The sequence below is a fragment of the Ostrea edulis genome, chromosome 2 (assembly GCF_947568905.1).
Source record: "Ostrea edulis chromosome 2, xbOstEdul1.1, whole genome shotgun sequence".
Lineage (NCBI taxonomy): Eukaryota > Metazoa > Mollusca > Bivalvia > Ostreida > Ostreidae > Ostrea > Ostrea edulis.
The window spans coordinates 80,486,896-80,503,490 of NC_079165.1; the positions used below are offsets into that span (position 1 = coordinate 80,486,896).

Consider the following 16,595-nt stretch of genomic DNA (forward strand, 5'->3'; position numbering starts at 1 on the left):
TCGCTACACTAGTGTACAAATCAACAATGTTCTATAATTTCCCCAAGATTTTGAAAATATGTTAACTGGTCATTGTTAGTTCCAATTATGGTTTATATATACATGTATATTTTAAAATTAGGCTATATTACGCCGGAGTCGCATACGACGTTTGTCATTTGGCCGCGAACTTTATAAACAACCATCGAACATATCCGTGTTGTTTAACAGGGTAGGGAAAATTCATATTGATGATAAGTAGTAAGGGGTCAAAATGAGCCGTGCCATTATTTCGAATCATAAATTTCTCTAAGAGAAGAATTTATAATTTCCTCATTGATGCTCTGTCTGAAAAAAAAACAAAAAAAACCTTGCTGTGGCTGTTAGTAAAGGGTGTTATAAAGTGCTTCAAAGTTGTACATACTAATACCGGAAAGGAGTCATCCTGACATTGGTAAATGTAAGAGATCGTGACTGTTTCGACAGTACATTCATTAAAACTATCAAGAGGGAGGTGTGACACGCCCGGATATATGGAGGCAAGAAATCTGATTTTTTTTTTTAAATTGAATACTTTGAAAACATGGGACGTTTCCTGGAAATGAATGTTTTAAAAAAAAATCAAGTGAGCAAATTTTAGTAATCGCATGTCTTTCGACTTGAAAGTGGAGGTAATTCATTTTCGTTTACATTGCTCAATTTTGTTGCACGTGAACAGTGTGAGTCACGGCGACAAGCAGGTTTTGAAGGTCAGTATATGTAACATCCTGATGTCACTAAAAATAAAGAGTCCAAAATAAAAACCAGGAAGAGATCGCAACTCGTTCAGCAGAATAAAGTATTAAAGTGGTTCAAATTATACATCGCAAGTTTAAAAGCTCTGAACATTAGAATTGTGAACTGGTCCAAGACGCGGGCCCTAAACAGAATTCTATCACATAAGCAGTAAATTGCAAAACTGATTGTTTGTTATACGTCCTTTCGAGAATTTTTTACTCGGCAAAACTGAGGGCATAATTAATATTGATCATTGGGACACGACCTTGTGGATATCCGTCCCTCAATCGATCTGGGCCCAAGAAGTCTGCTGTATCCAGAGTTTATAGTTGCAGACGATAATGTGTGTGGTACCCGTGTTCCAGTTCGTGACCACTGCGTTGTTGTTTTCGATGCCTTTTCAATCAGCTGGACTAGTCCCAGATTGTTTAAATGGCTGAATCGGGTCATAGAGTTTGTGTCTTCTGGTTTGTGTGAGGGATTTACCATGGTTCGCTATCTAAGCACGGTGTACTATTATTGCCAAATTGTGCACGAGTATAAATAGAATAATTCAGATCCGCGACGACTTCCAGAAATTACGCGCGTTCTATTTACAGTCTGTTGGTAAACAGAAGAGCGTGTCCTGTGCCCACGTGGGGGAAGTTACCTCTGACGTAAGACGATCATACCATATTTTTAAATTTTCTTATAAGGTCTTTATAGTCTATACAAGGTAATATATCCCAGGATTTGCTCCACTGATTTCGTACCACGTCAAATCGTTTCAAGTGAAAGGTGAATATCTATGGATTTTTGACGTATTTTGATAAATTGTATACAACTGATATCAATGACTTTAAACACATATATCAAAATATTTTGATGTCATATCGGATCGTATGCATATTTCTGTTAATCTGGGGTGGGGTGGTGTTTAAGTCATGCAAATAGAGACGTGTACTAGCTTTTCTCATCAGATACACACATAAGATGTGGACAATTCCTTCAGAGTTCCCATAACTGACCTTAGCAGCGGTCAACATTACGCACTTCTGACGGGCACCAGTAAGGATGCAGAGCAATTCTGCGACAAGTTGCTTTTGTTTTTTAAATTAAATTCCTTTGTCTTTCGTTGGAATGAGTCAGTGAAATAAGCTAGCTAGTTATGAATGACGAATTATCATGTATGTAAATAAAGTAATACTTGTTTCCCATGTGATTGTTCCAGGCATCGTCAGTGGTTTCTAGGAAGTTAGTTGATAATTAATCAGTTAAAAGTTTTTGACTTTCTAGGAAGTTACCACATGCGCGGTATCCAATCTAATCACCTTTCGTTAAGGGAAACGGACTTCGGGCTGAGAAAATCGACATATCCTGTTGATCCTTACTTCATTACCATATTCATCAGATCAGACGCCTTATGGCGTGGCATCGACACAGTTCTTGTGTATATCTTTTTTTTAACGAATGATCTATTTTTACTCGCGGCTGTGTTCAATAAACTGTGTGTATTGTCTTAGAGCGGAGCGTGTATTGTCTTTGAGCGGAAATTGACAGGTCGGCCATAAAAATAGATGTCGTCGCCCACTCATTTGGACATCGCAGTGAAACAAGACATGGGACAGTGGCCTCATGCTAAAATGGTATATTTATAAAATTTTCAAAAATCAATCATTCATATAACATGGTTCTTAAATAATAGATCAAGAAGCGCAGTTACTTAATTTTATTCTGGAAAATTATATGCAAATACGTAGGTTTTTCTTTACATTTCACCAATAACGTAATGTCCTGCAGAGGAGTACTCACTTTGAATTGTTTAACAACTATTGTTTGTTTATTTAGATTTGGTGGACAGGAAATTTCCCAAACGCACATGAGGTGATTGCAGTTAGATTCTATTCATAGCCTGCCACAACTATGTACCCCGACGCTAACACCCTCCTCCGTAGAGGGCTCCTGACTCACAAAGAAACTGATTCACGTTTAAAGCTTTTGTCCGTTGTGCTGTGACACACATTTTGTGGCAGGCCTATGATTAATCAAGAATTTTTTGAATACTTAAATTTTTCTCTCCAAAATTAAAAATCCTGAGCGTTAGGTGGCCTATTACATTAAACTGAATGTGATGTTGCTTTGCTGAATATTTGCCCTCAGTAACACCATGTTTCTGGTTATATCGTTATCCATATCTAATCCAAGTAAAACACAATGGGTTCATTAAAAATGAAGAGGTGCGGCGCTATGGTTTTGATGCCATTAGTTCTCGTTTAACCTGTCATAATTTCCCCAATCACGACCGAATACACAATGCTCATTTTGTGGTCACGTAATTTATGTTTTATAAAAGTACTATTTTTAGCTTATCTGGTAAATGAAAGTACAGGAAATAAAAAAGTAATTAATTGCAATAATTAATTTTCATTCTTACAAATGATTCAACTGTCCTTGTCTGAATTGTTAACTTTGCGGCAAATCTCCGTTTAAGGCGTTTGCATAATATAATTTCATAAGCAACTGGTTACGCAATTTAAAGAGTTTCAATTCATGTCAAATTCATTGACAATAACCGGTGGGGACTTGATATTTCAATGTCTATCAAGTGTGTTGCAAATGTTTAATTGCGCAACGATGTGGTTATTTCGCTGTGTAACTTGTGAGAGCAAGTCATTTCTGGTCATTTTCGGTTCATGAGTCAGCTCTGGTGAATGAACCTACTAGCTACTATGACGACATTCATGTTTTCCTTTATTTGTGCAGGTCAATTTATAAATAGATCTCGTAGTATTCTGGAAAATAACAGCGTATCTTTACAACCTAGAATGTCATTGGACACCTAGATAAGAGCTCTTCGTAAGCCCTGCTCTGATTGGTTGATGTTCAAGACAAGCACGTCACACGCATGAAAAGAGGATGTAACATGTTAACAAAGTCATTAGACATACACACCTCGTGGAGATCACTTCGAAGAGCATACGGAGTGATTTATCGAATCTTTTACTTTTTTGTTTACATTTTTGGATTTTAATTGTGAACTTTAATGGACATCATGAGCACCGAGGCTCAACGTCTGATGGCTTTGTCGCTTGGAAAGATTGCTGCTTCTAGACAGCAACGTGGAGGCATTAACCTACACAAAAACTTGCTGGTGGCCAGTGTGTTGCATAAAGCTCGGACTGCTTACATGATGGAGAATTTACAAACTGTGTTAGCAAATAGGAGAGCTCAAGCAGAAGCAAAGGAGCAGGCCAAGAAAGAGCAGAGATTCCAGATAAGTACACTATCATCTGAAAATACTACGAATTCTAAAGATAGCAGTACGCGTGACGCTTCATCCGAGGTCAAAAGGTTGAGAGTTGAAAACGAAACACCCATTCATGAAGACAAAGAAAACTCTCCTCCGGCCAAGTGTTTGCGAGTAGAGAACGCCAAAATTGAATCCGAGAAATCATCGGAGAAATCCGAAATGTGCCAGGAGAAATTCGAAGCGAGTACACACATTACGCCATTAGCGGATGCAGGTCAATGCACCGAAGAGAAGGAGGTCACGAATTACGTCAGCAAACCTACACAGAACTGTACTAGGTGCGCTTCGAAGCGGAGGCGTTCCCTTGAAAATTGTTCAGATTCTGACAGTTGTGTTTTAGCCAAAAAAGCCAGAATGGAAAATGGACCAATTAACGAAGTGAAATCAGACAATACAGTTGAAAGCATGCAGACTGAACCCACTCAAATTACGAATCTCGTCAGCATATTCAGCACAGGCTTCGAGGGTCTTTGTGAAGATTCATCCAAAGGAAATGAGACAATGGACTCAAACAACAATGAAAAGACATTCGCTCAGAGTGATAATTTATTCTACGCAGTTCAGTCGATAAATGGATTTACAATTAAAGACAACGGAGTTTCATCGTGCAGTACTCAGGTTATTGACAACAGTCGCGACTCGATCTCTATGGCAACACCGATTGCGCTGACCGTGTGAACTTTTTGCTTAGTAGGCGGAACAGATTGTGACACGAAACATTACCTATTTATTGGTAATTAATCATTTGTCCACTCTCTGCAAACAAATCGCCCAAGGGCTACCGTTACTGCGTTCTGGTTCACTCGCCACGGACAGCACTGTGTTCACGCATCACTGACTTCCGGGTGCTGAAGCAATCTCGCTCCCTCCATGATTCAAGTTCAGGTGACTTGCAACACGAGGATATGGGATTGTTTAGTTTATTCATGCAGTAAAGAGTAAACACGTATTAAATGGCGTGACCTCTAATCAGTAATGCGGATTACAAATCGCCAACGCGCATACCAATGACTATTTATTTATTTATAAATCTTTTATCAGATTTATATTTATTGTGTACATCAACAATTATTATTATGCAATGAAATTGCAATGCAAGTTTCATGTATATTTTTGCCATATGTGATCTCAGAAAAATCAAATCACAATATTTATATTCAACAGAAAGAAACAATGTGGTTCAGATTTTAGAGATGATTTTTTAAACGAAAGATCAAATCGACCAAATTTACAAATATCATACTGTGTCATTTGTATGAATTGAGAGTGATGTCGAAACATTTTTCCTTGGATGACTGACTTGTCTCATTGAAAGTGGGGCGAAAGAAAGCGTGACTTTTGGCGGAAGTGGGATAGCTGTGGTGCATGAGGGCCATGAATCATGATCGTTGTATATAAGAATGAACATGCAGCAGTAATATGTGCGTGCGTGTGTGTGTGAAAGTGCATGATACCACAGTAATTAAATGTTATATATTTATTGAATTATGTCGAAAAAACAATGAGAAAAATCCAAAATAAAAAAATATTAAAAATGTCACAGAACTGAAATCTGAGTGTCTGCTGTTTTATTTGCCTTTGTTTGAACACGTGCGCCTAATATACACGGAGAGCACGTGGTGGATTCGATAAATAATGCTGACAGTAGGAAAACGACATCTGCCACAGCAGCTGTGCATGATTTGGGGTCAGCCCAAGGGTTAAATACTGTTTTAGCAGGAATAAACCTGTCATTGAGTATTATACAAAGAATGGTCAAAAACAGAACGAAGATGAAAAAAGAATTTAGCAAGCACACAAAAGATGAACGGAACCCTTTGTATAACGAAGTGTGTAAGAGGTATCCAGTTGCTCGTGTTGGATATAAAATCGATAGATATAAGCATAATTTGTTGACAACCAGAACGGGATAAATATGTTTACGCACAGATCTTGACTCCGATGACGCACCTTAGTCTAGGAATGACGATTGGATAAATAACATTATTGATTATCAATTCTCAAAAACTGCGGAATAACTATCAGAAGGAAGTCTTAGATTTAACTGGAATTCACAATCCCAGATAACAGACAAGCAGTGGGAAAAGCGTACGTTATTCCTAATTAGGTCAGTGTAACTACGGGGATTTCCCCTTCCCATGTAGGGTTATGTAAATAATCTATAAATAAACAAGGGATTTTTTTTACCTACTACAGGATTTGAGGAACTATTGTTTTTGATAGTAAAACATTAGGAAGAACCCAGCAAATTCAAAATGGTTTCAATGTCCTAGATTCTGAACTGGTATATAATTCGCAATTACTCTTAATTCGATGAAGTCATACAATCCTTCTACATCGATCGTTTCACTTTCTAAAAAAAAATCCTGTTCTTCTTCCCTGTTGAGGATTTCACTTTTTATCAAAGGTTTCACTTTAGATCAAAGCTCTATTTTCTACAAATGAGCCCAGTGGTGATTATTTAAACTTTTATGTATTGAATTAAGATATGGGCACCATTGGTGGGAGTCTGGTGACAGAAATCTTTCACCACCCTTCAATATCAACAAGTTAAACAACTGCATTATAGTCACTAGAGCCGGGGACCAAAATTGATAATGAAGCACAAATAACAACATATAAAACGATATATTCGTCAATCTCGGTAGTCCAGTCTCGCAAGTCTCCGGAAAATTGATAAAAACTAGATGCTGTCATAAGACAGCAATACCCCGCACGCAAGTGTTTGTCTTTAAACACATGTATGTGTACTTGCTGTATATGTCAAGGTGCATCGAGTATTCTGTTGGCCTATGTCATAATTGTTAAAATGTATTTAAAACAATTGAGGCGATGACCTCCCAACCATACGTATTGCTGCTGCACATATCAAGATACACTGGGTATTCTGATGGACAAGTGCCCCGGGCTCATCCCAAATCCCATTATTTTTTTTATTGTTCAAATATCTTTAAAATGGATTAGATTCCGACTCATAAAGCAAAATTAATACATTCTTGTTGCACATGACACAATGCAATGCGCACCAGGTTTTTGTTTGTTGGTTTTCCACCCTATTAGCCCCTCAAGGCGAAAAAAAAAATTCCGAAAACTTATTGCACATGTAGAGATCTCCCGAAAGATTTGGCTACTGCATAAAATGTAAGAGGAGTTCTGGGAACCAGGCTTTTCCTGTACAAAAACGTCGTTTTTCAACCCCCAATTGGTTCTCCATGTGAAAATGAAAATTTCAAAACCCTATCACATCTTCAGGACAACACCAATCATCTTCCAAAATATGATTTGGCTACTGCGTAAGATGTAAGGAGTTCCGGGAACCAGATTTTTGTAGAAAAATGTCGTGTTTTGACCCTTATTTTGCTGCAGGGTAATCGTACGGAACACCACCTATCAAATTCCAAAATACCAATGGTTACTGTTTAAAATAAAAAGAGTTCAAATATCTTTTGATATTTTGAGTTTGAGGAAGAAGAAAGTGTGACTGACCAGGGTAACAACAATATAACAGAACTTTCTTTAGAAAGTGAGGGTATACTAAAGTAAAAGCATGCAATATACCCCTCAAGCAAAGAACTTCGTCCCTTGGGGCCCCATTAGGTCACGCAGTTGATTGCGATATATATCTTAACCAACACACCCTTACAAAAGAAATCATTATTCTATAAGACAGACCATGATCTCCTGGGGTATGCCCGCTGGGCCAATAGCAACCCCTTCCTCCAAAAAATGCAAACAAAACCCCTACAACAAACAAACAACAACAACACCTGCCCATGCAATATCAGCACACGTATTATTGGCAGTTTATCCTCAAACTGAATAGCCACAGACTCTCCCATTATGAAGCTGAACTCTCCGGAGTCTCCGGGTCTTTGTCCTCTCTGGACGTTGTTCTGATCCGCTGCCTTATCATGCAAGCGTATAACTGAAAACCGATCACTGGCAGTCTACATCGATCTAAAATAGATGAATATAATTCATACTGTTCAATTTAAACTTTCAAGAATCTTTTGCATATAATCATGCTCATTTTTAGTATCTATGCTATATATATATATATGTACAATATATATAGCAAGAATATATATATATATATATATATATATATATATATATATATATATATATATTAATATAGATAATCCGATAATCAATTAACCAAAAATACTTTGGGCGTCTAGCAAGAACCAACACACGTTTAAAACTTAATCATAATCTAGTTGACTGTATTTCAGTTTTTTGCAACACTCAATATATTATTTATCATTATTTCAATTACTATGTTCAGGCTGTGGGTTAAGTAGGATCGTTGTCTCTTTAATTTGAGCCGTGACGGATAAATACAGAGGATATTCTCTGTCCTCCCACCTCATTCCACTCCTTAGAGCCGACAACAAAGCTTGACTACCAGTACTGATATACCTCGGGATCGATATCCGCTCCAATAGACGTATACATGTCCTGTTGATACAGTAGGACAGAAATCAGAATCTGCTGACGTCAGTGGTTCATAAAAAAGTTTCAACCAATGACGTCATGGACTTGTTCCACATCAGTCGACTTTTGAAATATTGCTAATGAAAGGCGAAGATAACAAACAGCGATCAATTCCAAAACTCCTATAAGCAATACAAAATAAAGAATTGAGCAAACTAATAATTTTTGTTGTCTAAAACATGACGATTTTTGAAAGAAACGCCCATTTGTGAATATTGGGTCTGCGAGTTCTGCAAATCAAATTTCGAAGATATGGATCATCTGCTGTAGCGAATTCGGAATGGCTTAATGATGGTAATCAATACTATCTAATTAAAATAGATCAATATGGTAATTAATACTATCTAATTAAAATTAGATCAATAACAACAGTTTTGTTTGTTTTACGTCCTTTGTTGAAGTACTACAAATTTTTACCTACGTATGGCGGCTTTATTGTGCACCAGTCGCGCTAGCTCAGTGGTAGAGCGTTCGCTTCGAAACCGGGAGGTCGTGGGTTCGAGTCCCACTCCTGCCATGGCCGCGTCAAACCTAAGACGTTAACATAGGTAGTGATTGTTCCTTCGCCTAACGCTCGATATTTAGAAGTGAGAATCACGGGTCTTTCGGATATGACCTTAAAAACAGAGGTCCCATGTCGTGACAGGCGTTGGTACGTTAAAGAACCTGTACGGTCCAAGCATGGGTCTAAATTTGTGATACCTCACCTACAGCTGGTGACGTCTCAATATGAGTGAAAAATTCTCAACAGGACTTAAAAAGCAAACAATCAATCTTTATCTGTGACACGGGGCCTTGGTTTTTGCGGTCTCATCCGAACGACCTTTTTGTCTGAAAGATAATCACTATCGCTCCAAAATGCCGAGCGTCCAGGGGAAGGGACAGTCACTACTTACTGATATGGTTCAGGTCTGACGCGTAAATGAATTTGTTGGAAACGATAGTAGAATGTGAATATTGCAATAGTTAGTAGATATTCACTCAGTGCATGTAGAATGAATATGAAGATAGCTTCTGCGTTCGTTAAACACTTATTCAGGGACGACACATACGTACATGTTTACTCCGGCCTAGGTCTTCGCGAGGTCATGCGCTCGGTTGTCTACGACAAATGTCAAACCGTTCGTTCTGACGGTTCTTCATGGATAACGATGAGCAATAAATTCGGTATAAATGCGTAGAGAGCCAAGCTATCCACACCGACTGGTAATATTTGTGTATCATTATCATCAAAGGTAAGGTCTATTTTGAGATGGCTGTACTATATTTAGCCACAATTATGTCTGTTGCTTCTATTTTTACTTTCACCAGCATATATACATTGTTCATTAGATGTTTAATTAAATAGTCACAGAGAAAAATGCGAAAAATGTCAAAAGCATGAACAGCACATTCGTACATGATCCTAATTTTACACTTTATCTCTGAGTCACTTTGTACGTGCTTATGAAACAGATCGTGTGAACTCTAGCTGCTTAGAAACGATGCCACATAATCATGTACATTATATATAGTTGCGAAACAGCTAGGTTTGGGTCTTTCTAAGCCTTTAAAGCGATGGCAAATTATCTACCTACATCGTGGAGATGAGTGAGAACAAAATCTACGCCCTGTTTCTATAGCAACTTTAACGTTGTACTCGAAGTGTTGCAGCTTCTTATTTTTTCGGAGGTAGGACAGATCCATGGTTTGTTAATGACGTCATTACATGGTCTTTAATAGAAACTGGCGTCACGCGCTGTGTTGTTGAGCGATCCATATAATGTATTTGTCAATAAAATCACAGGTATAGATATAACGCTACATTGCTCTTTAACAGGAAAAGGAGCGGGACTGGCTTTATCTCAGTCACGGAAATCAGAAATCAATATTGAAACAAAGTGAGGGGATTTTGCTGTATCATAAGTACCGCTCCATTACCTGCCCGTTACACGAGTTGTCCCGGGCAACATTGTGCAATAAATCTGTACCAAATGACTTCATACTGGATCCGTGAAATGAAGAAAATTAAATATTGTGTCACGGCGTCGTCAACCCAGGTGTGAGGAAACGCCGAACTCTAAGTAGGCCAAAAGTCACCAGGTAGACACAAGAATTTCAAGCATTTCCCTAACGTTGCGCGATAACGAAATAATTAAATATTATGTATTTCTAACGAACTTAATCATACATTAGATATTCAGCGAAGTCCAGAAGAGAAAATTGCATTGCTTGTGGCTCTTTTGTTTTAAGGAAGTAAAAAAGACTAGATTTTATTGGTCGTTGTCAATAGCTCGTTTTTGTATGAACAACCCTGGAATAAGTAGGATTCACAAAATGGCGAGTCTGAAAACTGGGACTAATAAACCCCAAGGGGGGAGACAATAATCTCTATATTGACTCATCCTATCAACGTGCTAAGATGCCGATAAATTTATAGATTCCATTCAGTTTCAAATTCAACACGGGCGTCTAAACAGAAAGTTACTAGCTCATAATTCAAGGTTTGTGTAGAAGTTAACAGGATCACAATCACGACACGTGCACTTAACAGTCTGCGGCAATGGTTCATAGTTCGTGAACGCCCATGAATACATTAACGAGGTATTGCCCTACCTGTGTTCTCCGGACCCATTCACTTCTCCCAGGTGTCATTGCTTGCGATTCTAGCGTCACCGTACTGGTGTTTACTAAGTCAGTTATTTACCATCCAACATCTAGGTCATTGTTCAACCCGTTCAAAAGGTCGAGGGATGGATGATGCTATGAATTTATTTGTGATTCGCGAAGTTCACCTGAACTGTTAAAAAGCTCAAATGATTTTTTATGTCACCTGTCCGACTCTGTGAAGCATAAAGTTTTAACTGCATTTCAAATTTTCATGTCACGAAGATGTGCTGCAACCTTAGGAGTGCTCGGGAATCTGACTGGATGAAGTAAACATGTTTGTTCGATCACCGGAAGGGGTGGTCACCAAGTTAGCATATTCCTCGAATGAACTTAAGAAGAGGTATTACCTATTGCATAGTAGATGTCTACCAAAATTTTGAGACTCATGATTTCTAGGTCGGTGGTTCTGATCTCGGAGTGGAGCTGTAAATATGCATTGCATCTTCCTGAATATTTAGCCCATACTGTGCACTAAGGTTGCATATAACTCAGCAATATGTTGTGATCTTGAATGAAGGTCATTTGACTAAAGTCGAGATCATTAGCAAAAATAACTTACTTGGCACTTAAATTGCTTGTTAACATCCCCTTCGAAATGAATTGAAAAAAAACCCATCTGATCAAGGTCGAAGTTATTATTCGAAAAATGATATTAATGTCTGGAACACAACTTTGTAATGTAGAAACATCAGTGGGTCGTGTCTGACACTAGTATATACTGACCCAGGACTACAACCACTGCTAACGTCACTGTAATAAGAAGGTTAGAAAACATTTTCCTGGGTATTAACTTGGTAATGTTCAAATATTACAAGTTCAGAATTGACACAAAATAGCTTATGATGTACCAAGAATGTATCACCAACCTACCCCCTCCCCTAAGTCACAAATATATGTATTCATCTAGATCATCATTTTGTAACGGGGAAACTTCTGAAGAATTGAAACGTCTTATTTTGCCAAATAATCTATTTTGCAGAGTAACCAATCTTTGTTATATTTAATATTCTTGTGGTTCCATTACAGCTATTGTTCATTAAATCCTTGTATCGGTGCAGTTATGAAGGTAAGCGTTGTGGCCCATGAGGCACATTTTTAGATTATCCATTGAATAAACGAAATTTACTCCACTCCATGGCTATGTGATCTTTGATCAGAGGGCAGTAGAATGAACAAAGATCTCGGCAATAAGACGTGAACGAGATGTAGAGATAGCACGCCGCACCAGAAACCCAAGTCGAGGAGGGAACAAAATTCCTTTCATTCCAACTCAAACGGGAGGAATTTTCTCTTTTTTTCCTGCCCTTCTAGACCTCTTCTAGGAGAGAGAGAGAGAGAGAGAGAGAGAGAGAGAGAGAGCTCACGATGCATCATATCTCTTTACAGGATCTTTGGAAATAAAAAACCAGTAATGCAAAGGTTTTCTGGGTTACATATTTCCTTTATTTAAATTGTAGTATACTATCGTACCAAGAATGTAGAGCAACGCTTCCTGTATACAGCTCGTTCTTGCATTTAAGAAACAAATAGCACACGTGTTGACAAATAAAATATTTAAATCGTTCACCAATAGCAGGTCAAATTTTATTTTTGCAAGACGTATGCTTCACCCTGGGCTTTGTCCCAATCTGTTTACGATACAAGACAAGTATCAACTCGTTACTTATATGCACTGTATTCCCCAGGGTCAATATAATTGATTTCATGATACATGTAATGTACAATACTTCCTGATACACAACGTAACATTAATTTCACTTTTACTCTTCACATACTACAAGATTATAAAATCTGCATTTATCATTGAAGATTTAAAATTTAAGATCCATGCAGTATCTTGTAAAAAGAATTTCTAGACCCCCCAAAAATATTGGTATCCATAGTGACAGGATATGGGCGTTATTTAACAACAATGTGTCGTTGTTTACGGATGGTTGCTTAGTGTTACAAACTGGGAACACTGCATCACGGCCAGCTCCGCACACGGTATCCTAGGCCCAGTATCGACCCATCCTGTTTATAGACAGCTGGCCTGCAAGACTCGACTCGACAAAATCATCCTTTGTTTCACCTTTTACGAGTCGCTTACCCCAAACAAGCTTCAACGCACCTGTTAGTCTTCGGTCTTGCCGGGATCAATGTGCTGTTGTGATCTGTGGAGTATGTCGAGACCCGCATGTTTCCAAATGTGACTGCCGATCTGTCGCATATTCTCAATACTTATCATTGACCAAATGTGCTATTATTAAAGAATAACGGGAGTTGCTACGTCAAATTTCACTAGTTAATAATCGATTACAGAAAATTGCCTGTAAAATTCTGTTTAGTCACAAACTATTTGTGATATTGCTTAAATGGGGATTTCGTTGTTGATTTTTTGTAAAGCATTCTACAGATGGTTAAATTTTCTCTAATAGTCCTTGATCATCCAAATTTCAGCACGTGTGAAAAATCAGAGCATGCAGAGCACTCACGGTACCATACCGGGATAGTTGGAATGAAGAGATAAATTTCCGTATGTCATAGCAACTTGCGAAGAAGTCGAGATGGTCTGTTCCATCCTTGACGGCGACACTTCCGCCCATTCAGGATTTTGTTCTCGTGTCCTGGTTTGAAATTTCCGGATTCCGTTAACAAATCAGCAGAGTTTGCATAAAACTCTTCCTGTATCGTTTGATAAATGAAATAAAGAAGGTCTTTGTGACCTGTGCTTTCCAAAAGCTTAAACAATTAAAAGCAATTTCAAGTCCATAGTTCTTTTAAATTGAACTTTGATATTATACATGCGTTATTGCTATCATCATCGACAAAACTATACAAAGGTATGGCATTCGCGACTAGTCAACAGGGTGTGTTTATTCCTCTTGGGTACCTGGTCCCACCTCTGGGATATCCAGGGGTCTGTGTTTGCTCAATACTCTTAGATTTCGTATTCTTTTTGGGAGTTATGAACTTGATCACCGTTCGATATCTTCACTTTTTCAGGGCCGTAAATTAACCTTCAATTTGGAGGAGGCAGGAAATTAGGCGGGGGTCTGGGGGGCCGCCCAGGCCCCCAGACGCTGAGCACATTTTGTGCACACTGAACACGTTTCGTGCAAAATCCTTGATTCTAGGGCCTTCTAAGATGTTACTTGACTAACTCATTCTAAAAGAAATATTTGGAATGCTTTTTAAGGGAGGTATCATGTTCTTAGTTATTGGAAACAACATAAATTCTAATGAACTTTAAATTTTAATTTTTTTTTGGCTCAAAAGTTGGAGGAGGCAGCTGCCTCCTCCGCCTCCATGTAATTTACGACCCTGCTTTTTTCATGCATGAGTGTGTCATACAGTGTGAGGTGAGACGAATAAATGCCACGAAACCTTGAAGGCGACAGATAGATTAATAAATCATGATTGTGTATTCTACGAAATTTTTGCCTGAATGCACGAACAAAAGATTATTATGCAAAATATGAGAGGAAATGATAATGGAAAACTATGGCGCCGAATGTTTGTCGCACTGGAAGAACAGTCCCACGTGATATCATTGAAACATAATAAATAATATTTTCACAGATATACTTCACATCAAAATTCAAAACATTTTGTTTCCGCGTGGCAATATGCGGTAGAGAGAAGTCCCCACGCTCAGGTGTCCATGATGCTCCTCGAACGTCGCCGCACTATTTAGCCACGGGTTGTTTGGTTGCGGTGCGACATTGAACTCCTTGACAAGTCGTCCTGTCTTAAATACATGTTTACCAAAAAAAAAAAAAAAAACACTTATCAAATTATTATAATTAACTTCTGAAGTGTCAGAATAACAAAACAGAGACAGAATGCTTGAATGTGGCATTTATATTTATTTCTTAACCATTTCACTGCAATGTTTCATTTGTAAAGCTTATGCAATTACCCGGTAGCTTTGAACAATAATTTTGTAGATAAATTGAAATATAACATTGCTACCTTGCGCTTTTCAAAAAATATGAAATACAGATTTTGAATTGAAATAAGCTGCACCATGTATGTAAACGATACGGAAACACCATTGTCAAATTAACAGGAAGACGAATGTCTGAAAATATTGTGGGTGATCAGGGGGACTTTAGTGCCTTGTTGAGAATTGTTGACACCTTTGATTTAGATATGTAAGGTTTGTAAACGAACATGAAACTGTTAACGGACTTTGAAAACATTCTAGTATGATAAGGATTGAAATACCCGGTTTTAAATCCATACAGGAACATCTGGGCCCATGATTTAAGGTTAAAGGTAGAGGAAATGTACAATCATTGTTATCGACCACGGGAGCGGCTGATCTATTAGTGGTTCTGTTAGAAAGTGCTCATGGGGAAATGAGAAATCAGTTTTCATTGTTTCGTTAGAATAATTCCTTAGCGATAACATGCATAAAATTCTGAATAAAAGCTTTTTAAAAAACTATATATGAATTTAAGTCTTGATTTCTATAATAAATATGTTTCATTTTTATTCATTAATCCGCGATGTGCAAATCAGAGTTGCAGACATGCACAGTATATCCAGTCCAGCAATAATATCACCATTATCACGTGACATAGATACGGGGTTTGCATTCTATTTATAGAATTTAAGAACCATTAAGCACATTGGTTTCTGCAATCTATTAAAACGCAAAATCTAACATTATTTCTGTTTGATTCATTTGCATACCATCATGATAGTACTTCAACATTTTATAAATCAATTTAGCTTCAATGCAAATTGCCTTATAAGCATATAGTGTAGGCGGATTTAGGATTTCAATGTAGAGCGGCGTAGGAAAAAAATCTGTAATGGTCGCTTGTAGGTCCCCAGTTCGCTCTGATGGGGCCAAGCCCTCGGAACGTCCAGCCTTTTACTGTATCTGATGGGGCCAAGCCCTCGGAACGTCCAGCCTTTTACTGTATCTGATGGGGCCAAGCCCTCGGAACGTCCAGCCTTTTACTGTATCTGATGGGGCCAAGCCCTCGGAACGTCCAGTCTTTTACTGTATCTTGATAATGAAATCTGGTGTAAAACTAATAGATTTTTCAAGAACATGCTGCAATCTAATTTGGGAATAAATAATGTTTCAGTTTTTAAACTTCGCCCCGTCATGTTTGATAACGCTGTTGGCTCCGTGTGTCTAGCATCGACTTGGGTGACGTCCGAATTTGTTCCTGTTTGCTCTGAACTTCCTCGATATACATTTTGTAGCACTTGTAAGTTTAAGATCTTCTGAGAAGCACCTGCTGGTTTTAAAATGATCTATTTTAAGTTATGCTGCAATTTTAACCGGGCACATTCAATATTGAAACCTAAAATATAGACATTTCACACACGCACGCACACACAGAAGCACGCACGCATACACACACAAACATACATTGAAAATTTTTAAGTGCTTCTACAAAAT

General features: G+C 38.0%; 1 protein-coding gene across 1 annotated transcript; it reads left to right on the top strand.

The window, feature by feature from the left end:
• The first annotated feature begins 469 nt into the window (after window positions 1–469).
• Window positions 470–5,596, top strand: LOC125680874 (immediate early response gene 2 protein-like). The gene is made up of 3 exons (XM_048920673.2): window positions 470–2,381; window positions 2,584–2,619; window positions 3,499–5,596. Exon 3 carries the CDS (start codon window positions 3,779–3,781, stop codon window positions 4,721–4,723), a length of 945 nt encoding a protein of 314 aa, XP_048776630.1. The 5' UTR covers window positions 470–2,381; window positions 2,584–2,619; window positions 3,499–3,778; the 3' UTR covers window positions 4,724–5,596.
• Window positions 5,597–16,595: the final 10,999 nt, after the last annotated feature.

What these genes read in the sequence shown, in the direction of transcription:
- LOC125680874 (XM_048920673.2), top strand. Translation starts at nt 3,779, where the DNA reads ATGGACATCATGAGCACCGAGGCTCAACGTCTGATGGCTTTGTCGCTT.